At 42.3% G+C, this 24,856-nt stretch overlaps 1 protein-coding gene across 4 annotated transcripts in view; it reads left to right on the top strand.

Moving 5' to 3' along the window:
• LOC110529915 (sorting nexin-3) overlaps positions 1-23,703 on the top strand; it is a 42,451-nt gene extending 18,748 nt beyond the window's left edge. The window contains exons 2-5 of one of the 4 annotated variants that reach the window (XM_021612575.2): positions 20,290-20,385; positions 20,502-20,626; positions 22,871-22,905; positions 23,003-23,703. In XM_021612575.2, coding sequence (XP_021468250.1) covers positions 20,290-20,385; positions 20,502-20,626; positions 22,871-22,905; positions 23,003-23,097 — 351 coding nt within the window. In that variant the 3' untranslated portion in view covers positions 23,098-23,703. Of the gene's footprint in view, positions 1-20,289; positions 20,386-20,501; positions 20,627-20,830; positions 20,918-21,949; positions 22,033-22,870 lie in introns of all 4 variants that reach the window. The other 3 variants (XM_036985474.1, XM_021612574.2, XM_021612573.2) reach the window with 3 other exon arrangements.
• Positions 23,704-24,856: the final 1,153 nt, after the last annotated feature.

Genomic DNA, 24,856 nt, shown 5'->3' on the forward strand with positions numbered 1-24,856 from the left:
CTGTGAGCTGCTCTGACAGTTGATGCTTAAAGTTTAGTGAGGGAGATATGAGTCTCCCAGTTTCAGTGATTTTTGCAATTCGTTCCAGTCATTGGCAGCAGAGGACTGGAAGGAAAGGTGGCCAAAGCAGGAGTTGGCTTTGGGGATGACCAGTGTGATATACCTGCTGGAGCGTGCAACAGGTGGGTGCTGCTATGGTTACCAGTGAGCTGAGGTAAGGCGGGGCTTTACCTAGCAAAGACTTGTAGATGACCTGGAGCTAGTGGGTTTGGCGACGAATATGAAGCGCGGGCCAGCCATCGAGAGCATACAGGTCACAGTGGTGGGTAGTATATGGGGCTTTGGTGACCAAACGGATGGCACTGGGATAGACTGCATCCAATTTGTTGCTTTAGAGTGTTGGAGGCTATTTTGTTAATGACATCGCAGAAGTCGAGGATCGGTAGGATGGTCAGTTTTACAAGGGTATGTTTTGCAGCATGAGTGAAGGATGTTTTGTTGTGAAATAGGAAGCCGATTCTAGATTACATTTTGGATTGGAGATGCTTAATGTGAGTCTGGAAGGAGAGTATACAGTCTAACCAGACACCTAGGTATTTGTAGTTATCCACATATTCTAAGTCAGAACCTTCCAGAGTAGTGATGCTGGACAGGCGGGCGGGTACGGGCAGTGATCGGTTGAAGAGCATGCATTTAGTTTTACTTGCATTTAAGAGTAGTTGGAGGCCATGGAAAGAGTCTTGTATGGCATTGACGCTCGTCTGGAGGTTTGTTAACACAGTGTCCAAAGAAGGGCCAGAAGTATACAGAATGGTGTTGTCTGCGTAGAGCTGGATCAAAGAATCACCAGCAGCAAGGGCGACATCATTGATGTATACAGAGAAAAGAGTCAGCCTGAGAATGTAACCCTGTGGCACCCCCATAGACTGCCAGAGGTCTAGACAACAGGTCCTCCGATTTGACACCCTGAACTCTATCTGAGAAGTAGTTGAGGTCGATGAAGACTGCTGCAGAGTATTGTCTTTTATCGATGGCGGTTATTAAATCGTTTAGGACCTTGAAAGTGGCTGAGGTGCACCCATGACCAGCTCAGACACCAGATTGAATAGCGGAGAAGGTACGGTGGGATTTGAAATGGTCTGTGATCTGTTTGTTAACTTGGCTTTCGAAGACCTTAGAAAGACAGGGTAGGATAGATATAGGTCTGTAACAGTTTGGGTCTAGAGTGTCTTCCCCCTTTGAAGAGGGGGATGACCGCGGCAGCTTTCCAATCTTTAGGGATCTCATAAGATACAAAAGAGGTTGAATGGGCTAGTAATAGGGGATGCAACAATTGCGGCGGATAATTTTAGAAAGAGAGGGTCCAGATTATCGAGCCCGGCTGGTTTGTCGGGGTCCAGATTTTGGATTTGGGTGATGGAGAAATTGGAGAGTCTTCGGCAAGTTGCTGTAGGGTGTGTAGAGCTGTTGACCGGGGTAGGGGTAGCCAGGTGTAAAGCATGGCCAGCCGTAGAAAAATGCTCATTGAAATTCTCGATCATCATAAATGTATCGGTGGTGACAGTGTTTCCTAGCCTCAGTGCAGTGGGCAGCTGGGAGGAGGTGCTCTTATTATCCATGGACTTTAGTGTCCCAGAACTTTTTGGAGTTTGGGCTACAGGCTGCACACAACTTTCCTAACTGCCTGTGTAAAGTTGCATATCGCAGGCGCTATTCGACGCTAATGCAGTACGCCACAGGATGTTTTTTTGCTGGTCAAGGGCAGTCATGTCTGGAGGGAACCAAGGGCTATATCTGTTCTTAGTTCTACATATTTTGAATGGGCCTTGCTTATTTAAGATGGTGAGGAAAGCACTTTTTAAAGAATAACCAGGCATCCTCTACTGATGGGATGAGGTCAATATCCTTCCAGGAAACCGGGCCAAGTCGATTAGAAAGGCCTGCTCGCTGAAGTGTTTTAGGGAGTGTTTGACAGTGATGAGGGGTGGACGTTTGACCGTGGACACATTTACGGACGCATGCAAGGAGGCAATGATCGCTGAGATCCTGGTTGAAGACAGCAGAGGTGTATTTAGAAGGCAGGTTGTTCAGGATGATATCTATGAGGGTGCCCGTGTTTACGGATTTAGGGTTGTACCTGGTAGGTTGTTAGATCATTTGTGTGAGATTGAGGGCATCTAGCTTAGATTGTAGGACGGCTGGGGTGTTAAGCATATCCCAGTTTAGGTCACCTAACAGTACAATCTCTGAAGCTAAATGGGGGGCAATTAATTCACACATGGTGTCCAGGGCACATCTGGGGGCTGAGGGGGTCTATAACAAGTGGCAACAGTGAGAGACTTATTTCTTGAAAGGTGTATTTTTAAAAGTAGATGCTCGAACTGTTTGGGCACAGACCTGGATAGCATGAGAGAACTCTGCAGGCTATCTCTGCAGTAGATTGCAACTCCACCCCCTTTGGCAGTTCTATCTTGGCAGAAAATGTTGTAGTTGGGATGGACATTTCACAATTTTTGGTGGCCTTCCTAAGCCAGGATTCAGACACGGCTAGGACTTCAGGGTTGGCGGAGCGTGCTAAAGCAGTGAATAAATCAAATTTAGGGAGGAGGCTTCTAATGTTAACGTGCATGAAAACAAGGCTTTTATGGCTACAGAAGTTCGCAATTGATAGCGCCTGGGGAATAGGAGTGGATCTGGCGGCTGCAGGGCCTGGGTTAACCTCTACATCAGCAGAGAAACAGAGGAGGAGTAGGATAAGGGTACGGCTAAAGGCTATAAGAACTGGTCGTCTAGTGCGTTGTGGACAGATAATTAAAGGAGCTGGTTTCTGGGCATGGTAGAATAGATTCAGGGCATAATGTACAGACAATGGTACGGTAGGATGTGAGTACAGCGGAGGTACACCTAGGCGTTGAGTGACGATGAGAGGTTTCGTCTCCTGAGGCACCAGTTAAGCCAGGTGAGGTCTCCGCATGTGTGTGGGTTGAGACAAAAGAGCTATCTAAGGCATAAAGCCTGCTAAAGGACCCTAGTATGCGGAGTAGTTTTTTTCTCATGGGGTCAATGAAATGTGTTGGGGTCGATGAAACAACAGAGCCCCATTCAATGAAGGGAAGCAAATTGGGTGGAGGGGTGTTTTGCAAGTGGAGCTTGGCGAAAGTGGGCAAGATTTGTTGACATCATTGTAATCCAAATCCAATCTTAATTTACTCGTTGTGGCACACTAAGGTTCCAAAACTCTGTTTTAGGCGATTCTGACTTTATAATCAAAATTATCCTATTTACACTTTGTAGTTGATTTTAACACAGATGCCATAGGCCGTTTTCAAGGGGATTATTGCTTTTTAACCAGTTGGATTTAGGGGGCGCTATTTTAATTTTTGGATGAAAAACGTTCCCGTTTTAAACAAGATATTTTGTCACGAAAAGATGCTCGACTATGCATATAATTGACAGCTTTGGAAAGAAGACACTCTGACGTTTCCAAAACTGCAAAGATATTGTCTGTGAGTGCCACAGAACTGATGTTACAGGTGAAACCCAGATAAAAATCCAACCAGGAAGTGCCGCATTTTTTGAAACCGCCTCATGCCAATGACTGTGAATGAGCTACGAATGAGCTTACGTTTTCCACGTTTTCCACAAGGTGTCTACAGCATTGTGATGTCTTTTTAGGCATTTCCCTTGAGGAATGGCTGTAAGGGACCATATATGGCATGTGGTCACATGGTGTCTCCCGCAGAAAACCTTGAGTAAAATACTGAGGTAGCCATTTTTCCAATCGCTTCTTATGAGAAACCAACTGCCTCGACGGATATATTATCGAATATATTTGTTAAAAACACCTTGAGGATGGATCCTAAACAACGTTTGCCGTGTTTCTGTCGATATTATGTAGCTAATTTTGAAAAAAGTTTGACGTTATAGTTGTAGCATTTTTCGGTCGATTTCTCAGCCAAGCATGGCGATAAAACGGGAGCTTTTTCGCCTACAAAAATAATATTTTGGGAAAAAAGGAACATTTGCTATCTAACTGGGAGTCTCCTGAGTGAAAGCATCCGAAGTTCTTCAAAGGTAAATTATTTAATTTGGTTGCTTTTCTTATTTTTTTGAAAATGTTGCCTGCTGGCAGCAGAGCCTAGCATAGCATTATATCATGATAAACTTACAGCCAACGCTAGACAAGCATTTGTGTAACGCATATTTTGAAAATCTGAGATGACAGTGTTGTTAACAAAAGGCTAAGCTTGTTTGAATATATTTATTTCATTTAATTTGTGATTTTCATGAATAGGAAAAGTTTATAGGGGTATTTATGTCCGTTGCGTTATGCTAATGCATTTGAGGCTATGATTACGCTCACGGATACAGGTTTGCTCGTCGCAAAAGGTTAAGGGCAGTCAATCTTAAAAAATTGATTTGTGTTGTGTGAAGGAAGGAAGCAAAGTCTCCTCCCACGCAAAAAGAAACTGTCAAATCCCTCCCGCAAATTTCACCCATTTTTATGATCCGTGTGTTCACTTGTGAAGCAGCCAAAACGAAGCAGTAAATACAACTATTTTGAATCTTAGCAATGTCCATTCCATCCTGTTTAAGCCACTGCAACAGTTCTGCGTTAAAATGTTGACTGGCAAGAGAAAGTTTTAGCATTATTGCCAACTGGCTATGGCAAAAGCTATTTCATCAAGCTGTTGATAAGACTCGCAGTGAAGGAAGTGCACACTGTTGTTCACAAGTCAGCTTTAGATGGGAGGGAAACAGCTGTCCATCTGATCAAGTTGAGAAAATGCCATTAACTAGTTTGCTAGATTGAAACTGCTGGGGGAAAGCTAGCTAACATATGCTAATGTTAACACCAACCATCAGTCTGAGGTGAGTTCACCTTAGCTAGCTGGATTTAATAATATTTTTTTTTTAAACTAGCTATATAATTGCCAGCTATATTTTAAAGACTAGTTACTGACTATTGAACACTTTTTGTCAAACTACTTTATCCCCCTGCCTGTTTATTGATGCATTTTTGACTGAAAAAGGTTTCCAATATAAATGCCTCTCCCGATTTCACTGCAAATAGGCTGTTTTGAAATATTCACAAAGCATCTCAGAGTAGGAGTGCTGATTTAGGATCAGTTTTGCCTTCAAACGGAATACAATTACATTGACAAGGGGGATCTGATCCTAGATAAAAATTACTACTCTGACATGCTGACCACACCGCTTGTGTCGCATGCACGAGTGCATCAACTTGGATGCAGAGAAATGTCCTGCCTTGTAGTATGGTTGCATCTATCTACTTTGTTGGTTATAAAAGGCTAATTACCCCTCCCATTCCTTGACCTCATTGATCTCTGAAAGTTAGAGAAGCAAAGTGTACTTTTTGAATAATTTAGGAAATAAAGATATGCCTTCCTTGAACTAAAGACCCAGCCTGAACCATTCCCCCCCCCCCAGCCCCAGCCTTCAGTCAGGTGTGAAGAGGACAGAGAAATGTGAACTTTGACTTGTAGAGCTCCCACCTCTTTAAATGAGGATGCGGGGTGGGGTTGTTTGTCTGGGTGTATCAAATCAAAGTTTATTGGTCTCGTACACAGATTTGGAGATGTTATCGCAGGTGCAGAGAAATGTTCCAACAGTGCAGAAATATATACAGGTAGCAATTCAATAACAAACAATACATACTTTTTGGATTTTGTAAAAATACAAGAAATTAAGAAATATCAGAACGAGCAATGTCAGAGTCTGGAATATACAGTTGAAGTCGGAAGTTTACATACACTTATGTTGGAGTCATTAAAACTCGTTTTTCAACCACTCCACAAATTTCTTGTCAACAAACTATAGTTTTGGCAAGTCGGTTAGGACATTATTTTGTTCATGAAACAAGTAATTTTTCCAACAATTGTTTACAGATTATTTCACTTATAATTCACTGTATCATAATTCCAGTGGGTCAGAAGTTTACATATACTAAGTTGACTGCCTTAAACAGCTTGGAAAATTCCAGAAAATGTCATGGCTTTCTTTAGAAGCTTCTGATAGCCTAATTGACATCATTTGAGTCAATTTGAGGTGTACCTGTGGATGTATTTCAAGGCCTACTGTCAAACTCAGTGCCTCTTTGCTTGACATCATGGGAAAATCAAAAGAAATCAGCCAAGACCTCAGAAAAAAAATTGTAGACCTCCACAAGTCTGGTTCATCCTTGGGAGCAATTTCTAAACGCCTGAAAGTACCACGTTCATCTGTACAAACAATAGTACGCAAGTATAACACCATGGGACCACGCAGCCGTCATACCACTCAGGAAGGAGACGCGTTCTGTGTCCTAGAAATCAATGTACTTTGGTGAGAAAAGTGAAAAATAATCCCAGAACAACAGCAAAGGACCTTGTGAAGATGCTAGAGGAAACTGTTACAAAGGTATCTATATCCACAGTAAAACGAGTCCTATATCAACATAACCTGAAAGGCCACTCAGCAAGGAAGAAGCCATTGCTCCAAAACCGCCATAAAAAGCCAGACTACGGTTGCAACTGCACATGGGGACAAAGGTCATTCTTTTTTTTTAGAAATGTCCTCTGGTCTGATGAATCAAAAATAGAACTGTTTAGCCATGATGACCATCAATGTTTGGAGGAAAAAGGGGGAGGCTTGCAAGCCGAAGAACACCATCCCAACTGTGAAGCACAGGGCTGGCAGCATCATGTTGTGGGGGTGGTTTGCTGTAGGAGGAACTGGTGCACTTCACAAAATAGATGGCATCCTGAGGAAGTAAAATTATGTGGATGTATTGAAGCAACATCTCAAGATATCAGTCAGAAAGTTAAATCTTGGTTGCAAATGGGTCATCCAAATGGCCAATGATCCCAAGCATACTTCCAAAGTTATGGCAAAATAGCTTAAGGACAACAAAGTCAAGGTATTAGTGGCCATCACAAAGCCCTGACCTCAACCTATAGAAAATTTGTGGGCAGAACTGAAAAAGTGTGTGCGAGCAAGGAGGCCTACAAACCTGACTCAGTTACACCAGCTCTGTCAGGAGGAATGGGCCAAAATTCACCCAACTTATTGTGGGAAGCTTGTGGAAGGCTACCGTTTGACCCAAGTTAAACAATTTAAAGGCAATGCACCCAAATACTAATTGAGTGTATGTAAACTTCTGACCCACTGGGAATGTGATTAAAAAATAAAAGCTGAAATAAATAATTATCTACTATTATTCTGACATTTCACATTCCTAAAGTAAATTGGTGATCCTAACTGACCGAAGACTGGGAATTTTTACTAGGATTTGTGAAAAACTGAGTTGAAAGGTTGAAAGGTGTATGTAAACTTCCGACTTAAACTGTATGTACAGTACCAGTCAAAAGTTTGGACATCTACTCATTAATATTTTTATTTATTTATTTACTGTTTTCTACATTGTAGAATAATAGGGAAGACATAAAAACTATGAAATAACACATACGGAATCATGTTGTAACAAAGTGTTAAACCATCCAAAATATGTTTATTTGAGATTCTTCAATTAGCCACCCTTTGACTTGATGACAGCTTTGCGCACACTTGGCATTCTCTCAACCAGTTTTACCTGGAATGCTTTTCCAACAGTCTTGAAGGAGTTCCCACATATGCTGAGCACTTGTTGTCTGCTTTTCCTTCACTCTGCGGTCCAACTCATCCCGAACCATCTCAATTTGGTTGAGGTCGGGGGATTGTTGAGGCCAGGTCATCTGATGCAGCACTCCATCACTCTCCTTCTTGGTCAAATAGCCCTTACACCGCCTGGAGTTGTGTTGGGTCATTGTCCTGTTGAAAAACAAATGATAGTCCCACTAAGCACAAACCAGACGGTCCTTTGGACTCATCAGACCAAAGGACAGATTTCCACCTTTTCTAATGTCCATTGCTTGTGTGTCTTGGCCCAAGCAAGTCTCTTCTTCTTATCGGTGTCATTTAGTAGTGGTTTCTTTGCAGCAATTTGACCATGAAGGCCTGATTCACGCAGTCTCCTCTGAACAGTTGATGTTGAGATGTGTCTGTTACTTGAACCCTGTGAAGCATTTATTTGAGCTGCAATTTCTGAGGCTGCTAACTCCATTGAATTTATCCTCTGCATCAGAGGTAACTCTGGGTCTTCCATTCCTGTGGTAGTTCTCATGAGAGCCAGTTTCATCATAACGCTTGATGGTTTTTGTGACTGCACTTGAAGAAGCGTTCAAAGTTCTTGAAATTTTCCCGATTGACTGACCTTCAACGCAAATTCTTCAGAAGGAAAAAGTTATACAGACACGTCACAGACATTGCAGGTTACAATCTTACAACTTTTTTAATAAACAAGTAAAATGGCAGGACAAAGACCCAAGGGCCAAGAAGATGGATGAAGCAATTATTGAGATTGTCACTGACATGTTGGTTTTCAGCGGCTGATTACTCTTGCTGAATCCCGGTACAGGATCAAAGATAAAAAATTACTGCACAGAAATACTAGATAAAACATATGAAAGAGTTGTGAAGAATCTGGTGGCACCGGTGAATACTCCACACATGGCAATCACAACTGACTGCTGGTCAGGCACTAGAGTCCCTGATTTAAATGTTTTTATTTAACCTTTATTTAACTAGGCAAAGTCAGTTAAGAACAAATTCTTATTTACAATGACAGCCTAGGAACAGTGGGTTAACTGCCTTACTGGACAAGAAAGCAGGTTGTGCCAAATGTCAAGACTATAACTGGATCACACACAGGAAACTACATCAGAGAGATGTTTTTGACCATGTTGGAATATTGGGAAACCCACACAGAACGTGTAGTGCTGGTCCTCAGGGACAGTGGGGCAAACATGGTGAAAGGTATAAGACTGGCGGAACTTCCAGACTTCAGCTGCCGTGCACACACCCTACAGCTTGTAATCAATGATAGACTATCCAGTCAGAGAGCTGCGCTAGACATTATTGCCATGTTGAAGAGCTGTGCAACTCACTTTGACCACTCCGTACTGGCCAAACAGAGGCTGAGGGCCATTCAGGAAGAGCTTGGCCTTCCCAAACACAGCATCATCCAAGCAGTTCAAACTCGCAGTTTGTCTGCTGCACAGTGGGACATTGTCTAACCTATTTGAGAGACTGGCCCCTATGGAGGAGGTGACACTGGAGATGAGCCACTCCAAATCTACAGCCGCATGCATCATCCCCAGTGTGTCGGTGCTGAAGATGATGCTGCAGCAGGAGGGTTCTTTTACTCAAGGCATCAACTTTACGGGAGACCATGTTGGACAGTCTGACAAGGCAGTTCTCCAAGGCCGAGGAGACAAAGTGCCTGGTGCTGGCAACTGTCCTGGATCCACGTTACAAGAGCTACGCCTCAGCTCAGGTGCAGCACTAGAGAAAGCAAAAGAGCGGCTGAAGGAGGAATCTGACATACTAAGGAAACCAAATCCCAGAGCCACAGCAGAAGGGACTAGTGAAGAGGAGGACGCAGATTCCGGTGCAAATTGGCAAAGAGTTCCAGTAGATCAGCCACCCAGTCTGGTGGACAGCCTCTACGCTAGAATCCTTGGAAGCCAAGAGGGCAAGGCTGAAGTCCAGTGCAGTTTTGAAATTGAGTTGGAGCGTTACCTCATAGAGCCATTGACAGAAAGTGACTTGCCTTTGGAGTGGTGGAAGCAGAATGAGGACAGACTTCAATCACTCGCTCCACTGGCAAAGACGTTTCTCTGTCCCAAGGGAGAGAGTGTTCAGTGATGTGGGGATCATTTATGATAAGCAGAGGAGCAGACTGACAGGGGAACATACAGACAAGCTCTGCTTTTTGCTCTACAACCTAAAACTTCTTAACTGGGAATATTGAAGACTCATGTTATACTTTACCACCAGCTTTCATATGTTCTGAACATCAGCTTTTTTTACTTGGCACATATTGCACTTTTACTTGCTTCTCCAACAGTTTTTTTGCATTACTTAAACCAAATTGAACATGTTTCATTATTTATTTGAGACTAAATTGATTTTATTTACACTACCGTTCAAAGGTTTGTGGTCACTTAGAAATGTCCTCGTTTATTAAAGAAAATCATTTTTTTGTCCATTTAAAATAACATCAAATTGATTAGAAATACACTGTAGACATTGTTAATGTTGTAAATGACTGTTGTAGCTGGAAACATCAGATTTCTTTATGGAATATCTACATACATGTACAGAGGCCCATTATCAGCAACCAGCACTCCTGTGTTCCAATGGCACGTTGTGTTGGCTAATCCAAGTTTATCATTTTAAAAGGCTAATTGATCATTGCAATAGTTGTCTAATGATCTTAGCACAGCTGAAAACTGTCGTGCTGATTTAAAGAAGCAATAAAACTGGCCTTTAGACTAGTTGAGTATCAGGAGCATCAGCACTTGTGGGTTCGATTTACAGGCTCAAATGCTGAATTGTCTAATCGTCAAGTGCGTGTGTGTATTGTTGTGCAACCTTTTTAAATGTGTTGTCCAACTCCAGCGCCTGAGTGTCCACATACAGAGTTATGCTCCTGTGTGTGTTGGGCCTGATGAGATTAGCTGTAACCATGATCTGTTGTCGTGGGGATTAACTTCCCAGCATTCCGTGAAGCGCTCCATGCTGTGAAGTACCAGAACACTGGGGAGCAGCCCACAGAGGGGTGAGAGCAACTAAGAGCTGACGGGCGCTAAAGTTAGGCTAATCCCCTTCTCCTGTGACCTGAGAGGAAGGGAGGGGGGGGGGGTGGGCTGACAACCTCACCTGGTGAGAAAGGGAAATGGGGAAGGAAATAAAGAGTAAGAGGAGAGAATGGCTGGATAGACGAACAAGAGCGGAAGCCTACTACTTCAGAAAGGGTGAGAAAGAAGATAAGAAAGAGGGTACTGAGAGGAAGGATGAGAGGGGAAAGAAAGGAGGAGCAAGACAGGGGGAAAAAAGTTTGTTCTAGAGCCCGTCAGACGACAACTTTTGTCTCGACCTTGTTCTTTATAGGTTTTTTTCCTCTTATCAACTGTCAGAACCCCCACATTAGGCACAGTTTTCTGTCTTCTCTTTCATTTTACATTTACATTTTAGTCATTTAGCAGACACTTTTATCCAGAGCAACTTACAGTAGTGAGGTCATAAATTTCCATTAAAAAATAAATATATTTTTTGTGGTATTAAAAATGGAGTGGCTGCAGTTCTGGATTTTCTGGAACCCGACTTGCTGTGTTTAATGATAGATTTCTGTGTGTTTGCAGGATTTTTTTTCATGTAGCTGCTGCCCACTCTGCTGTCTACGTAGATTCCGCGTCCCCTTCCTTTACTGCCGCGTCCCCTTCCTTGACATGGAAGGTCAAATTCATGTAGTACACTAAAGACTTAATTTTTTTACAGTCTATGCTAAAGACATGGTTGACATGTTCAAACTATGCATTCCATGTCTCAAGCGCGATTTCGTGTTCTTTTTTCAGAATAGGTGTTAGGCTACATGTAGCTATCATGTTGTACACAAGCGACATGATCAACATGTTTGTACAAACTTTGCAAACATAAGTGTGACACAAAGGCACTCTAGCGATTTCATGTTCTGCTGAGTTGCATGTAGTCTCGGAAACCCGACCCTAGGAAACCATGACTAGGGTCTGGTTTCAATGATAGACTCTTTTGGCATAGAGGAACTACAGTTAGTCAGCCACCAATTGTGCAAGTTCTCCCACTTAAAATGATGAGAGAGGCCTGTAATTTATCATAGGTACACTTCAACAATGACAGACAAAATGAGAAGAAAAAAAATCCAGAAAATCACATTGTAGGGTTTTTAATGAATAAATTCGCAAATTAAGGTGGAAAGCCGTGCTCTGGTACTTGGGCAATAAAGTATTTTTTAAACCTCCCACTTTGGGATGGATGTGTTAATGTGTAGCTCACACATACATACATAATCTATGAGCAGAATTTCTGTTTTACCTCAATTAGCCACGAAATCCCTTGTTTGAAAGCGACTGTTTTCTTGAAGCTGTGCTATGCCATTTTCCTACTATTTCCCCCCCACATGGGCCAGCCCCCTAGCAATTCAAGTTCTAGCCCATGAGCTCCAGCCCCTCACATTTAAGTGACAGCTAGCAAGAGGTATGCCCAGCAATATCCAATGAGGATGCAGGGCAGGCCCAACGGCTCAATGGACACAGCATTAAAAGATCGAGAGAGGGCAATGAACGTATGTGGTGTAGTATGCAATTTTCAGGGACCACTTTTGCTTACATGTGCTACTTTCAGAACTACTGGCTAAAAAGTATACAAAAGTACTGCAGAATCTCTAACTCAAACCACTGCAAAGGTTTTGCCAGCAAACTTGGGTTTTAATTCACAACGTTCTGCCATGTCTGCCTTGTGATTTGTTGGGAGTGTCCCCAGAATGTATTTTTATTTTATTGACGTAGGCAGTGACGTAGTTCCTCTATGCCAAAATAGTCTATCATTGAAACCAGACCCTAGTCACTGTGTTGTGTTCCAAATGCAAAGTAGACAGCCTTCGGCCCTAAATCCAATTGAGGGATGATGATGAATGGAGTGGCGACGTCTTTGGTGGAAATATTGAAGTTGAGCTTCAGCTACTGTTACCTTTAGTTTTTTTATTGGCTCCTCACTGAGTCCGAGCCACTTTGCGTCATTCCGATTTGCCAATGCTAAAGTCAATGTTATTTAAAAATATACCCAGCCATGTTGAGTAAATTTCACACTTTGTGGCTACTGGACTTTGACACGTGACTACAGATTGTGGGCAAGATCAACCCGGCAAGTGATCAAAGTTGTTCACTCGCTCCCTCAAGCTATAAAGAGGACCGAGGAGGTAATTTTTGTGAATTGGACCTCCACTTAAGATGGCAATCAAACTGCGTCCTGTTTCAAAGGGGATTCCCCCGAGGGAAACTGGCTAGCACACGGTGGTGCTCATTAAAAGCAAGTCTAAGAAGTGGTAGATCTGTTCTGTGCGCTATTTCTATGCTTTTCATTTTGCCTCTAACTTTCAGGTTTGTACATCAGCTTCAAACAACTGAAACTGTAATATTTTTGATTGGAAAATAGAAAATGTTTCACAGCGGTTTAGATGGTACAATTGTTTTGTCACACAAACTGAAATTAGGCAAATTATTATAATTTTTGCAACCAGGAAATGGCGAAGAGATTTCTGCATAGTGCATCTAAAAAAAAATAGCAATTGTTATTGTCAAATAACTTTGATTTGTTGTTATGAAAGCCTTCCAAAAGATTGCTCTCTTCTACCTCTTGTAAAGGAGAAAAATCCATAATTTTAAAGAGAGAAGGGAGGACCGAGGGAGGAAAAATGGGGGGAGAGAGGACAGAAGAGGAGAGAATGGCCTGTGTATTTCACAGTGAAAAGACTCAAGAGGGGTCTCAAGGACAAAACACTGACTTATTATAGTAGAGGGAAAATTTGAAGAGGCAGGAGCGAGAGGGAGACCATGAGGACCTTCATTCTCCTGCTCATCAATCAGTTTGCCTCTGCTCACACACACACACGTCACCCCGCATCCATCCAACTAGATAGCAAGCTGTCATGGTCAAAACATTTAGACTCCATGATTGCTAAAATGGGAAGAGGTCTGTCTGTGATAAGGCGTTGTTTTGCCTTCTTGACAGCTCAGTTGACCAGACAAGTCCTACATACAGGCCCTAGTTTTGTCGCACCTGCTGTGTGGTCATGTGCGGCAAAGAGGAACATAGGTTAGTTGCAATTGGTCCAGAACAAAGCAGCACGTATCGCACTTAGATGTACACAGAGGGCAAGTGTCAGTAATGTGCATGTCAATCTCTCCTGGCTCAAAGTTTAGGCAAGATTGACTGCATCACTGATTTTAGCATGTAAATCTTGGTGGGGCAAACTCAACAACAAAAAAATGCATGCCAGCAAAGACACAACTACAACACTAACAATACATTAATTGCACTATAACGGTGCCCACAAACTATTAGGGCCTACATAAAGCTGTACCAACAGCAGAGCTTTCTTTCCAGCACAATGGAGTGAATCCTTACCACTGCTACACCTGGCTATCAGCAGAGCCTTGTTTGGCAGCGAAACAATTAATTCAGCCTAGTTTACTGCCTTTAAAAAAAAACGGCTCTGTGGCTGACTTGCTTAAGCAAATGTGGTTTCTATTGACAATTGAGATGTACAAACTATGGCGTAAGGGAACAGTGAGCGGATAAGAGGCATTTCGATTAAGACAATGGCGTAATCAATATAACTATGTGTACAGCACTTTTGAAATGTACAGCCACAGAATGCAGAGCATGGGCTGCTCTTACTGTATTTTCCCTGTACACCAAGTACAGGATAAATAAAGGGGACATATAAGACAATGAAACATCTTTTAGATTACATTTCTCAAAAGCAGGTTATATGTACAGCACCACAGAGTCAGAACATTAACTTTAGGTGAAAATGGACCGAATTATTAGGGTGAGGCACATGAGCTACTAACAGTTTACTACACAACATACACTTAGTATTACTTTCTTAGCTACAGTATACATATCTCCCTTGCATATTACATAATTTATGCAGCAGCATACAAGACATTTTTGGACTCACCTTGGCTTGTGATGTGCTCACTTAAACATGAAGGTGGCACGGCGGTCCTTTGTGGGCAAATTTTGTCATCAAAGTCTGGCATTTATGGTGTGGACACTCTTGGGTTGGGGGGGGGGCACAGCAACTCCATTGAATAGCAGGCTACTGGTTGCTTTGCAATGCTTGCAGTTAGCCACTGATTCCCATGGACCCAAAATATTGATGTTTTGTTCCCCGAGCCACTTAGTTATCACTTTTGCCTTATGGCAAGGTGCTCCATCATGCTGGAAAAGGCATTGTTCGTCACCAAACTGTTACTGGATGGTTGGGATAAGTTGCTCTCAGAGGATGTGTTGGTACTATTCTTTATTCATGGCTGAGTTCTTAGGCAATATTGTGAGTGAGCCCACTCCCTTGGCTGAGAAGCAACCCCACACATGAATGGTCTCAGGGTGCTTTACTGTTGGCATGACACAGGACTGATGGTAGCGCTCACCTCGTCTTCCCCGGGCACGCTTTTTTCCGGATGCCTCAAACAATCGGAAAGGGGCTTCATCAGAGAAAATGACTTTACCCCAGTCCTCAGCAGTCCAGTCCCTGTACCTTTTTCAGAATATCAGTCTGTCCCTGATGTTTTTCCTGGAGAGAAGTGGCTTCTTTGCTGCCCTTCTTGACACCAGGCCATCCTCCAAAAGTCTTCGCCTCACTGTGGGTGCAGATGCACTCCTACCTGCCTGCTGCCATTCCTGAGCAAGCTCTGTATTGGTGGTGCCCCGATCCCGCAGCTGAATCAACTTTAGGAGACGGTCCTGGCGCTTGCTGGACTTTCTTCGGCGCCCTGAAGCCTTCTTCACAACAATTGAACCGCTCTCCTTGAAGTTCTTGATGATCTGATAAATGGTTGATTTAGGTGCAATCTTACTGGCAGCAATATCCTTGCCTGTGAGCCCTTTTTGTGCAAAGCAATGATGACAGCACGTGTTTCCCTGCAGGTAACCATGATTGACAGAGGAATAACAATGATTCCAAGCACCACCCTCCTTTTGAAGCTTCCTGTCTGTTATTCAAACTCAATCAGCATGACAGAATGATCTCCAGCCTTGTCCTCGTCAACACTCACACCTGTGTTAATGAGAGAATCACTGACATGATGTCAGCTGGTCCTTTTGTGGCAGGGCTGAAATGCAGTAGAAATGTTTTTTCGGGATTCAGTTCATTTGCATGGCAAAGAGGGACTTTGCAATTAATTGCAATTCATCTGATCACTCTTCATAACATTCTGGAGTATATGCAAATTGCCATCATACAAACTGAGGCAGCAGACTTTTGGCCATAACTGTACATCAAATGCTCTGGCAAACAAGCAGAGATCTGAAAACCCCTTCCAACCTGGAGCTGAGTGAGTAATGCTTAGTCTGGAGCATTTTTTTTTTACTTTCAAAAGCCAATAAGAAAAATACATTACAATTATATATTTTACTTAATAAGGACTGAATGATCAGGCTACCAAGCTTTGCTAGGACAAAGAGATTCCATTCACACGTCAATGCTAATTGAAGTTGTGAGGTGCCGAAGCAGAATGGCAGGCTACCCCACCCAGATCCAGAGGCCTTGAAGCCCCCTCCTGCTGTTCAGACTATCCACTGCCATTTTCTACAAGAAATCTGGCTCCAGAAATAAAAGCTTCTCCCAAGTGGGTGACACCTACTCCCATTGCCTGCTGCACTGCTGCGTGGCTTCCACCTGGCGATCTGTTTCACCGTCTGCCCTGGCCTGTCTCCCCTCGTCTACCCCTACCAGACATGACCCCCCCCCCTCTCTCCCAAGCTTTCGCTCGCCTCCAGCACACATGCACTGTTGGGGCAAGTGACTCTGAACTTCCAATGGCTAGCCCCAAGTCGTCTATATATTTTAAAAATGTCTTGTGTATTTTGCTATTTGCCTCATGACTCCTGCATGCTTTGTTGTCTATGAACTTTCTTTACCCAACCGTGGGACAGACTGTTTGTTGCCACACTCAGGACTCTGACTCTATTGGTTACACAGACTTTTGGCCTTCCATTCCATTCTAAACACCTCTTGCCGGCTTTGCATTTATGTTATCTGATTAAATTTCTCTACATTATGATCTTGTTGCCATCTGATGCACATTCAGATGTCATAAATCAGCACTTCAGAGCTCTCCCCGTACTATGCCGTGCCTTGATTGTATTACTGCTGATGATATCTGGAAATCTTCATGTACACCCTGGCCCATCTTTTGTTGCTAGCCCCAATTCTGACTTGTGCTCTGATATCTGCGTCACTGATTTTTGCTCCCGTAAAAGCCTGGGTTTTCTGCACGAGAAGCTTATTACCTAAAATGGATCAATTGAAAGTGTGGGTTCAGAGCTCCAATCCCGACGTGTTGGTCATTACTGAGACGTGGTTAAGGAAGAGTGTTTTGAATGCTGATGCTAACCTTTCTGGTTATAACCTTTTTCGTCAAGAAAAGGTGGGGGAGTTGCAATCTTTACCAAGGATCACCTTCAGTGCTCAGTTGTCTCCACCAAGTCTGTCCCCAAACAATTTGATTTGCTTGTTTTAAGTATTAAACTTTCAAATAGCTATTTGTTGATTGTTGCTGGATACTATCATCCTCCATCAGCACCGGCCTGTACCCTACCTGCCCTAAGCACTCTCCTGGCCCTTACACCAAGTCTGAATTTGTCCTGCTAGGTGACCTAAATTGGGACATGCTTAAAACCTCTTTGGGAAATGCGTGCCGCTAGCGGGACACCTCGACAACATCCGGTGAAATTGCAGAGCGCGAAACTCAAACTACAGTATTATAAATATTTAACTTTCATAAAATCACAAGTGTAATACATAAAAATAAAGATTAACTTCTTGTTAATCCAGCCGCTGTGTCAGATTTCAAAAAGGCTTTACGGTGAAAGCACACCATGAGATTATTGGAGTACAGCGCCCCGCATACAAAAGCGTGAAAAACATATTTCAACCAGGCAGGTGCGACACGAAAGTCAGAAATAGCGAAATAATAAATGCCTTACCTTTGCTCTTCTGTTGGCACTCCAAAAGGTCCCAGTTACATCACAAATTGTCTTTTTGTTCGATTAATGTCCTCCTAAAACTCAGTTTACCTGGCGCGCTTCAGTCAATAATCCACCCAGTTTCCCTCCATCAAAATGCATACAAAATGAATCCCAAACGTTACTAATACACTTTTCCAAACAAGTCAAAAAACGTTTATAATTAAACCTTAGATACCCTAATATGTAGATAAATGATACAATTTACGACGGAGAATCGTTATTGTCTTTACCAGAGAAAAATACCAAAGAATGTACTCATTCACTCGCTTGGAAAAACTACATCCAAAATGGAAGCCACCTAGAAAAACTACAATTTCTGGTTCATTAAAAAAAAAAAAAAAAACAGCCTGAAACTCTTTCTAAAAACTTCATATCCAGTGGAAGCCCTAGGAACTGCAATCTGGGAGGACTTCGCCTGAGTAACAGGCAGTTTTCTTTGGGCACGCTTTTCATCTGGATGTCAAAATACTGCCCCCTATCCCAATTCCTAAATCAATGGGACTCCCTAAATCTTTCCCAGATTATTACTAATCCCGCAAGGTATGACTCCAAATACCCAGAAAAGGCTACTCTTCTTGATGTTATCCTCACAAATAATCCTGATAGGAATCAGTCTGGTGTTTTCTGTAATGACTCGGCACACGCATACTCGTTCAGGCAAATGAGAAATAAGTGCACTCGAGCTATCCGGAAGGCCAAAGTTAGTTACTTTAAGGAGCAGTTCTCTCTCTGTGGGTCTAACCCCAGGAAGTTCTGGAAAACGGTTAAACGGACCTGAAGAATAAAACCTCCTTCACAGCTGCCCATGTCCCTTAAAGTTGATGATGTGGTGGTTACTGACAAGAAGCACCTGGCTGAGCTCTTTAATCACCACTTCCTTAAGTCAGGATTCCTATTTGACTCAGCAATGCCTCCTTGCCCGTCCAACATTTCCTCCTCTCCCACCCCTTTTAATGTGACTATCTCCAATGCTTCTCCCTCTTTTTCCCCTGCCCCGCTACAAAGTTTCTCCCTACATGCAGTCACTGAGTCTGAGGAGCTCCTGAAACTTGACCCTAAAAAACTGGTCATCTCTGTATACCCGTCGCAAGACCCACTGGTTGATGCTTATTTATAAAACCCTCTTAGGCCTCACTCCCCCTATCTGAGATATCTACTGCAGCCCTCATTCTCCACATACAAGACCTCTTCTGCCAGTCACATTCTGTTAAAGGTCCCCAAAGCACACACATCCCATCGTTCGCTGCAGCTAGCGACTGGAACAAGCTGCAACAAACACTCAAACTGGACAGTTTTATCTCAATCTCTTCATTCAAAGACACTCATGGACACTCTTACTGAGTTGTGGCTGCTTTGTTGTCTCCACCTTCTTGCACTTTGCTGTTGTGCTGTGCCCAATAATGTGTCTACCATGTTTTGTGCTGCTACCATGTTGTGTTGCTTCCATGCTGTGCTGTTGTCTTAGGTCTCTCTTTATGTAGTATTGTGTTGTCTCGCTTGTCGTGATGTGTGTTTTGTCCTATATTTATGTTTTTTTTAAATCCCAGCCCTGTCCCCACAGGTCTTTTGCCTTTTGGTAGGCAGTCATTGTAAATTTGTTCTTAACTGACTTGCCTAGTTAAGTAAAGGTTAAATATATATATATATATTTAACCTTTTAACCTATATATATATAATGTTTTTTTTTTAAATACAGTATTTCCAATTTAATTTCTATTTGTATGGCTCTTAACAGTAATTTTCCACAGAGGGATTCACACAAGGCTAGGCCCAAACGCCACAATGGCAAGCATGGGTCATTCACTCTGCATCTACTCTCCACTCTCATAGCTAGTGTATGGTGAGTGTCTCTGGCACAAAATGGCAGCTGTGATTCACTCAGGTTAATAAAGCCATTTCAGACAGGAAACCTGAGTGTTTGAATTAGCTGATATTGCAACAATTCGATTCCTCACTCTACTTTAATATGGCGGTGTATTTAGTTGGCCAGTTTCTGCACACACATCCTCTGATGTTTGCCACGTGTAAGCTATGTGCTTGTGTTTCTTTAACATGCTGTTGCTGTAACGTGTTACTCACTATGCATGTCTGTTATCTGCTCGCCTCCCGCCACCCCAAGCCTCCACCTGCCTGCTTTTGTTTCAGTCGGGGCGATTGGTATAGCTATACCGCACTCACTGCCTGTAGTTTGTTATTATGGTAATGAGCTTTGCTATGGCAGTGAGCGAGCCTGAAGCAGCGGAGCCTGAAGCAGCGGAGCCAACCGCCAAGGCCTAATGTATTGTCATTTTCTTTCTAATAAATGGTTGAAAGTAATACGTGGTGTTTTTCTGACTGAACTACTCATTGGTTGTGGATTGATAGATGGTACCATACAGTGTACTGTGAGACCTAGTGAAAAAGCTTTATAAATTTTTAGTATCAATATAATTTGTCACTGACTTATACTTGACTCAATCTACAATGTAGCCAACTTTCCACTCGATAAGATCATGGTTTTGTTCAAGTGTTCTTTATACTCTAACTCTGTCTTTATTTTACCCTACAATTTATACTACCCTTATACAGTATGTTAGCTCTGGTTCCCCTAAGTTTGATTTCTCTCTGTTTCAGACCAACTTGCCCATCTTCAAGTTGAAGGAGTCTCGAGTGCGGAGACGGTATAGCGACTTTCAGTGGCTCAGAGGGGAGCTAGAGAGAGACAGCAAGGTGAGCCCTCTGGGCTCAATACACATTACACAAGAATAATTGAATCAAACCTGAGAGATAAAGACAACAATATAACTAACTAGATGTTAACTTGTTAACATGTGTGTCCTTCTCAGGTGGTGGTACCCCCTCTCCCAGGGAAGGCTCTTTCCAGACAGCTGCCGTTCCGAGGGGACGATGGGATATTTGACGATTCTTTCATCGAGGAGCGGAGAGCTGGGCTGGAGCAGTTCCTCAACAAGTGAGTCGACACAGACAAGATCCTCTGCTTCCTAGAGCCAGGATGTTGTGTTTGGTTGCGATATTACTACTTTTTGATGTCCGGCGTGTGTGTTTGTTAAACATTTCATTTGCAGCCACTCTTAGCTCAGCCTTAACCTTAAGAGCCTATGAAACACTTAACATAAATCAGATTTTCTCTCGTCTTTCTTGGTGTTGTTAACAGACTGAACACATACAGCAGGACGTCTACTCCTTCGTTCTCCTTCATAATTGCCTAGTAAAGGAACAAGAACAGCCAAAGAGGCCGCAAGTGCGTCCCTTAGTACTTGTTTTTTTTCTATATGTGTAATTTATGATAATTGAGTCTCAAGTTACAGCGAACGGTTCCTCGATGGGTGGTGTGTGCACCCCTGCTTATTTTTTTACCCAAGGTGTTCGCACTCCCACGTGGAGAACAATAAAAGTTACAGTGGGCCTGTTATTATTTGCTTTGATTGCAGACTTGGCTATTATCTTTGTTTCATGTGCAAATTATACCTGTTAGAATATTAAGTATGCCTAAAGACTAGTGAGATGAGAAAAAAATATTTTTTTTCGAAAGAGCGAAGAATGTGTTGGTAATTAAGATTTTTTTTCCTCAAATTAAACGCTACTGTTGATCATGGCATTGTTCAGACTTAATAGCTGCACAGCGGAGTGGAGTTGGTTCGCTCTGCTGTTATGAACTGTGATTGAGTGTATTGTGGAGAGGAAAACCATTTACCTAGAGGTAAACATGGTTATCATTTCTAAACAACCCAGCAGAGGAGGAGAGAACAGCACAGTGAAGTTTAAAGGGAAGTTTGCAGGCGATATTGTTCAAAAACAAAAGGCGAGAATATAGTCGGAGTTAGGATGGAGGAGTGGGTACAGGGTTAGATGTGATCAGGGGCCAGCTTATTTACGGTTTTAATTCAACTCCATAAAAAATGTTTGATTGGTTTTGATTGAGTCATGGAGTGTCAGGAGGGGGGCTCAACTTGCTCATCTAATGGCAAATGGAAGCCTCCTCAAAAATCCTCCACAATGTTTCTGTTGTACATGAACCCTTGGTCATGCTTGCCCTTCATAAATATTACCCTTTTAAGAATGTAGCTGAGTACATAGGATGATGAGAGTACGTCTGTCATTGGAAATTGGTCTGTTAAGAGGAAGTATATTATTTTTGGTCTCAGGTGCCCTTTCACTTTTTTGCTCTCTTTCTCCTCTTCTTTCCCCCTCCATCTTTCTCTTCTCTTTCTTTCTTCTCTTTTGCTTCAATCTCCCCATCCCTCTCCCTGACCTTGATGGTAATTATGAGCAGGTTTCCAGAATCCTTTCCTCTTCATCAAATTCTCTGCCTCCTGCTTCAGATGTAACATGGGGACTTTATGAATTTAAAGACAGGTCAGTGGTCTTCTAAATTGCATCTGACCTGATCATTTGGACACTGAAAAAATTGAAAACAAACCTGATGAAAATGTGGGCATATTTTGCCTAACACTTTTCACAGTACTTTAATGCTGTCCAATTATGGTCAATCTTTCTCGTGGCACTCTCATGGAAGCCTGATGTTCCACATAGCGGGCCTGGCTGTGCTGGTTGCTCCAGTTTCAACTGTTCTGCCTACGGCTATGGAACCCTGACCTGTTCACCGGGCATGCTACCTGTCCCAGACCTGTTGTTTTCGACTCTCTAGAGACAGCAGGAGCCGTAGAGATACTCAATGATCGGCTATGAAAAGCTAACTGACATTTACTCCTGAGGTGCTGACCTGTTGCACTCTCGACATCCACTGTGATTATTATTTGACCCTGCTGGTCATTTATGAACATTTGAACATCTTGGCCATATTCTGTTATAATCTCCACCCGGCACAGCCAGAAGAGAACGGGCCACCCCTCTTAGCCTGGTTCCTCTCTAGGTTTCTTCCTAGGTTCTGGCCTTTCTAGGGAGTTTTTTCTAGTCACTGTGCATAGCTTGCTGTTTGGGGTTTTAGGCTGGGTTTCTGTACAGCACTTTGAGATATCAGCTGATGTCATAAGGGCTTTATAAATACTTAATCCTCTTCCTTCCTATCAAATCAAATGTAAGGGTGTCGTTATAGTAAAAAATGTATTTTGAGATTTCTTTCCAGGAAGAAAAATATGTACCATGTATTTTGTGGCCATGTCAGACAGATTGTAACAACAACATATATTCATAACCACTTGCAACCTTTGTCTCTCCCGGTTTTCTGTTTCAGAGTGGCTGGTCACCCCTTGGCCCAGAACAAGCGCTGTCTGCACATGTTTCTACAGGACGAGTCTGTGGACAAGACCTATACCCCCTCCAAAATACGACAAGCCTAAGAGAAGCGGGCCACCACGCGGCCCAGCCCCGGTCTATACTCGGCCAGGCCCCGCTCCACAACCCAAAGCTCTCTGTTCTGCTAACGGTCCTGCTCTGCTCCGACCACAAACACTTGTATAATCTTCATTCTTCTTTTGTTTGCAATCACTTTCTTTCTTTGTCTTTTATCTCCGTGTTGATTAGTGATCTCATGTAGTGCTCGTTTTCAACTCTCGATTGGATCAAACTAGGAAATGGTCTACATGTAAAAACTGTTTGAAAATAATATATCATTGTTTTTGTTGTCTCAATGCCACTACCTTGAGTATTTTACAGTATGTTATCTATATTTATCAGTCTTGGATATTCATTTTTAAAGAAATATAAAAAATACCTTTCCATGTATGCAAACCTCATGTTAAAACCCCATACATTACACAGTGTTGTTTTTACTCAATGTCCAATTGGAATGATTGTCCTTGGCACACTTTGTCCCTGACTCTGAAAATCACCCTTTGTGGACGATCCATCACTACCATGAACTGAAGCGTGTGTGTGTCTGTGTACTACCAGCCAGCACTTCCACTGTTCGTTAGCCTGTAAATTATTTTATAATGAGAAAAAATGCACCAGAGAGGGGAACCCCACAGCATTTCTACCAACTGACCATGTGTTTATGAAATGTGTATACTGCTGTGCCATTTTGTTATTTTGAAAATTTTCCAATAAAATAGGTCAAACGCACTCATATGCATGAGGTGATGTCATGTTTTTCCTGAGTAAAGATTTCAGTGAATAGACACACACTTTGGTCCATGCTGCTTCTGATATACAGCAGTTAGAACCACCTGTCAATGGCAACCACATTAATGTTAATTGTGTGTGAGTTTTTTTAAATCTAAATATGAAACGCAATTAAAGGTAAAGCCCTTGATTCATCAGAAAATACTTGAAACCCCTGTGAAAATGTATTGCATTGGCCATGGCTCAATGGGTACTTTACTGCAGCCTAGCTTTAAAACCCATGGCATTTGTTCTCACTGCAATTTCAGGGTAACGTACCCTTCACTCTGGGTCACGCTCAAGTGATTTTAGATTCCAAAACTGCCTTGTACAGTGCTACTTTTTCCACATTGTTATTTTGACGACATGAATTTTAAATTGAGATTGTGTCACTGATCTACACAATATACTCCATAATGTCAAAGTGAAATTTTGTTGGTAGAAAATGTGAGAAATTAATACAAAATTAAAAGCTGAAATGTCTTGAGTCAATAAGTATTCAACCATTTTGTTATGGCAAGCCTAAAGTTCTGGAGTAAAAATGTGTGTAACAAAGAGCATAAGTTGCATGGATTCATTCTATGTTCAATAGTGGTTAACCTGATTTTTTTTAAATTAATACACCATCTCTGTACCCCACACATACAACTATCTGTAAGGTCCCTCAATCGAGTAGTGAATTTCAAGCACAGATTCAACCACAAAGATCAGAGGTTTTTCAATGCCTCGAAAAGGACACCGATTGGTAGATATGTCAAAAAATAATCATAATTAATGGATCAGCATCTGAATTTGTCTTTGAAGTTATTATTTAGGTTTTGGATGATGTAATAATGCACCCAGCCACTACAAAGATACAGGCATCCTTCCTAACTCGGTTGCCGGAGAGGAAGGAAACTACTCAGGGATTTCACAATGTGCCAATGGTGATTTTAAATAGTTAAGAATTTAATGGCTGTGATATAAGAAAACTGAGAATGGATCAACATTGTAGTTACTCCACAATACTAACCTCAATGACAGAGTGAAAAGAAGGAAACCTGTACATAATTTTAAAAAATATTCCAAAACATGCATCCTGTTTACAGCAAGGCGCTTAAGTAATACTGCGAAAGAT

This window comes from Oncorhynchus mykiss, chromosome 8 (assembly GCF_013265735.2).
Source record: "Oncorhynchus mykiss isolate Arlee chromosome 8, USDA_OmykA_1.1, whole genome shotgun sequence".
Lineage (NCBI taxonomy): Eukaryota > Metazoa > Chordata > Actinopteri > Salmoniformes > Salmonidae > Oncorhynchus > Oncorhynchus mykiss.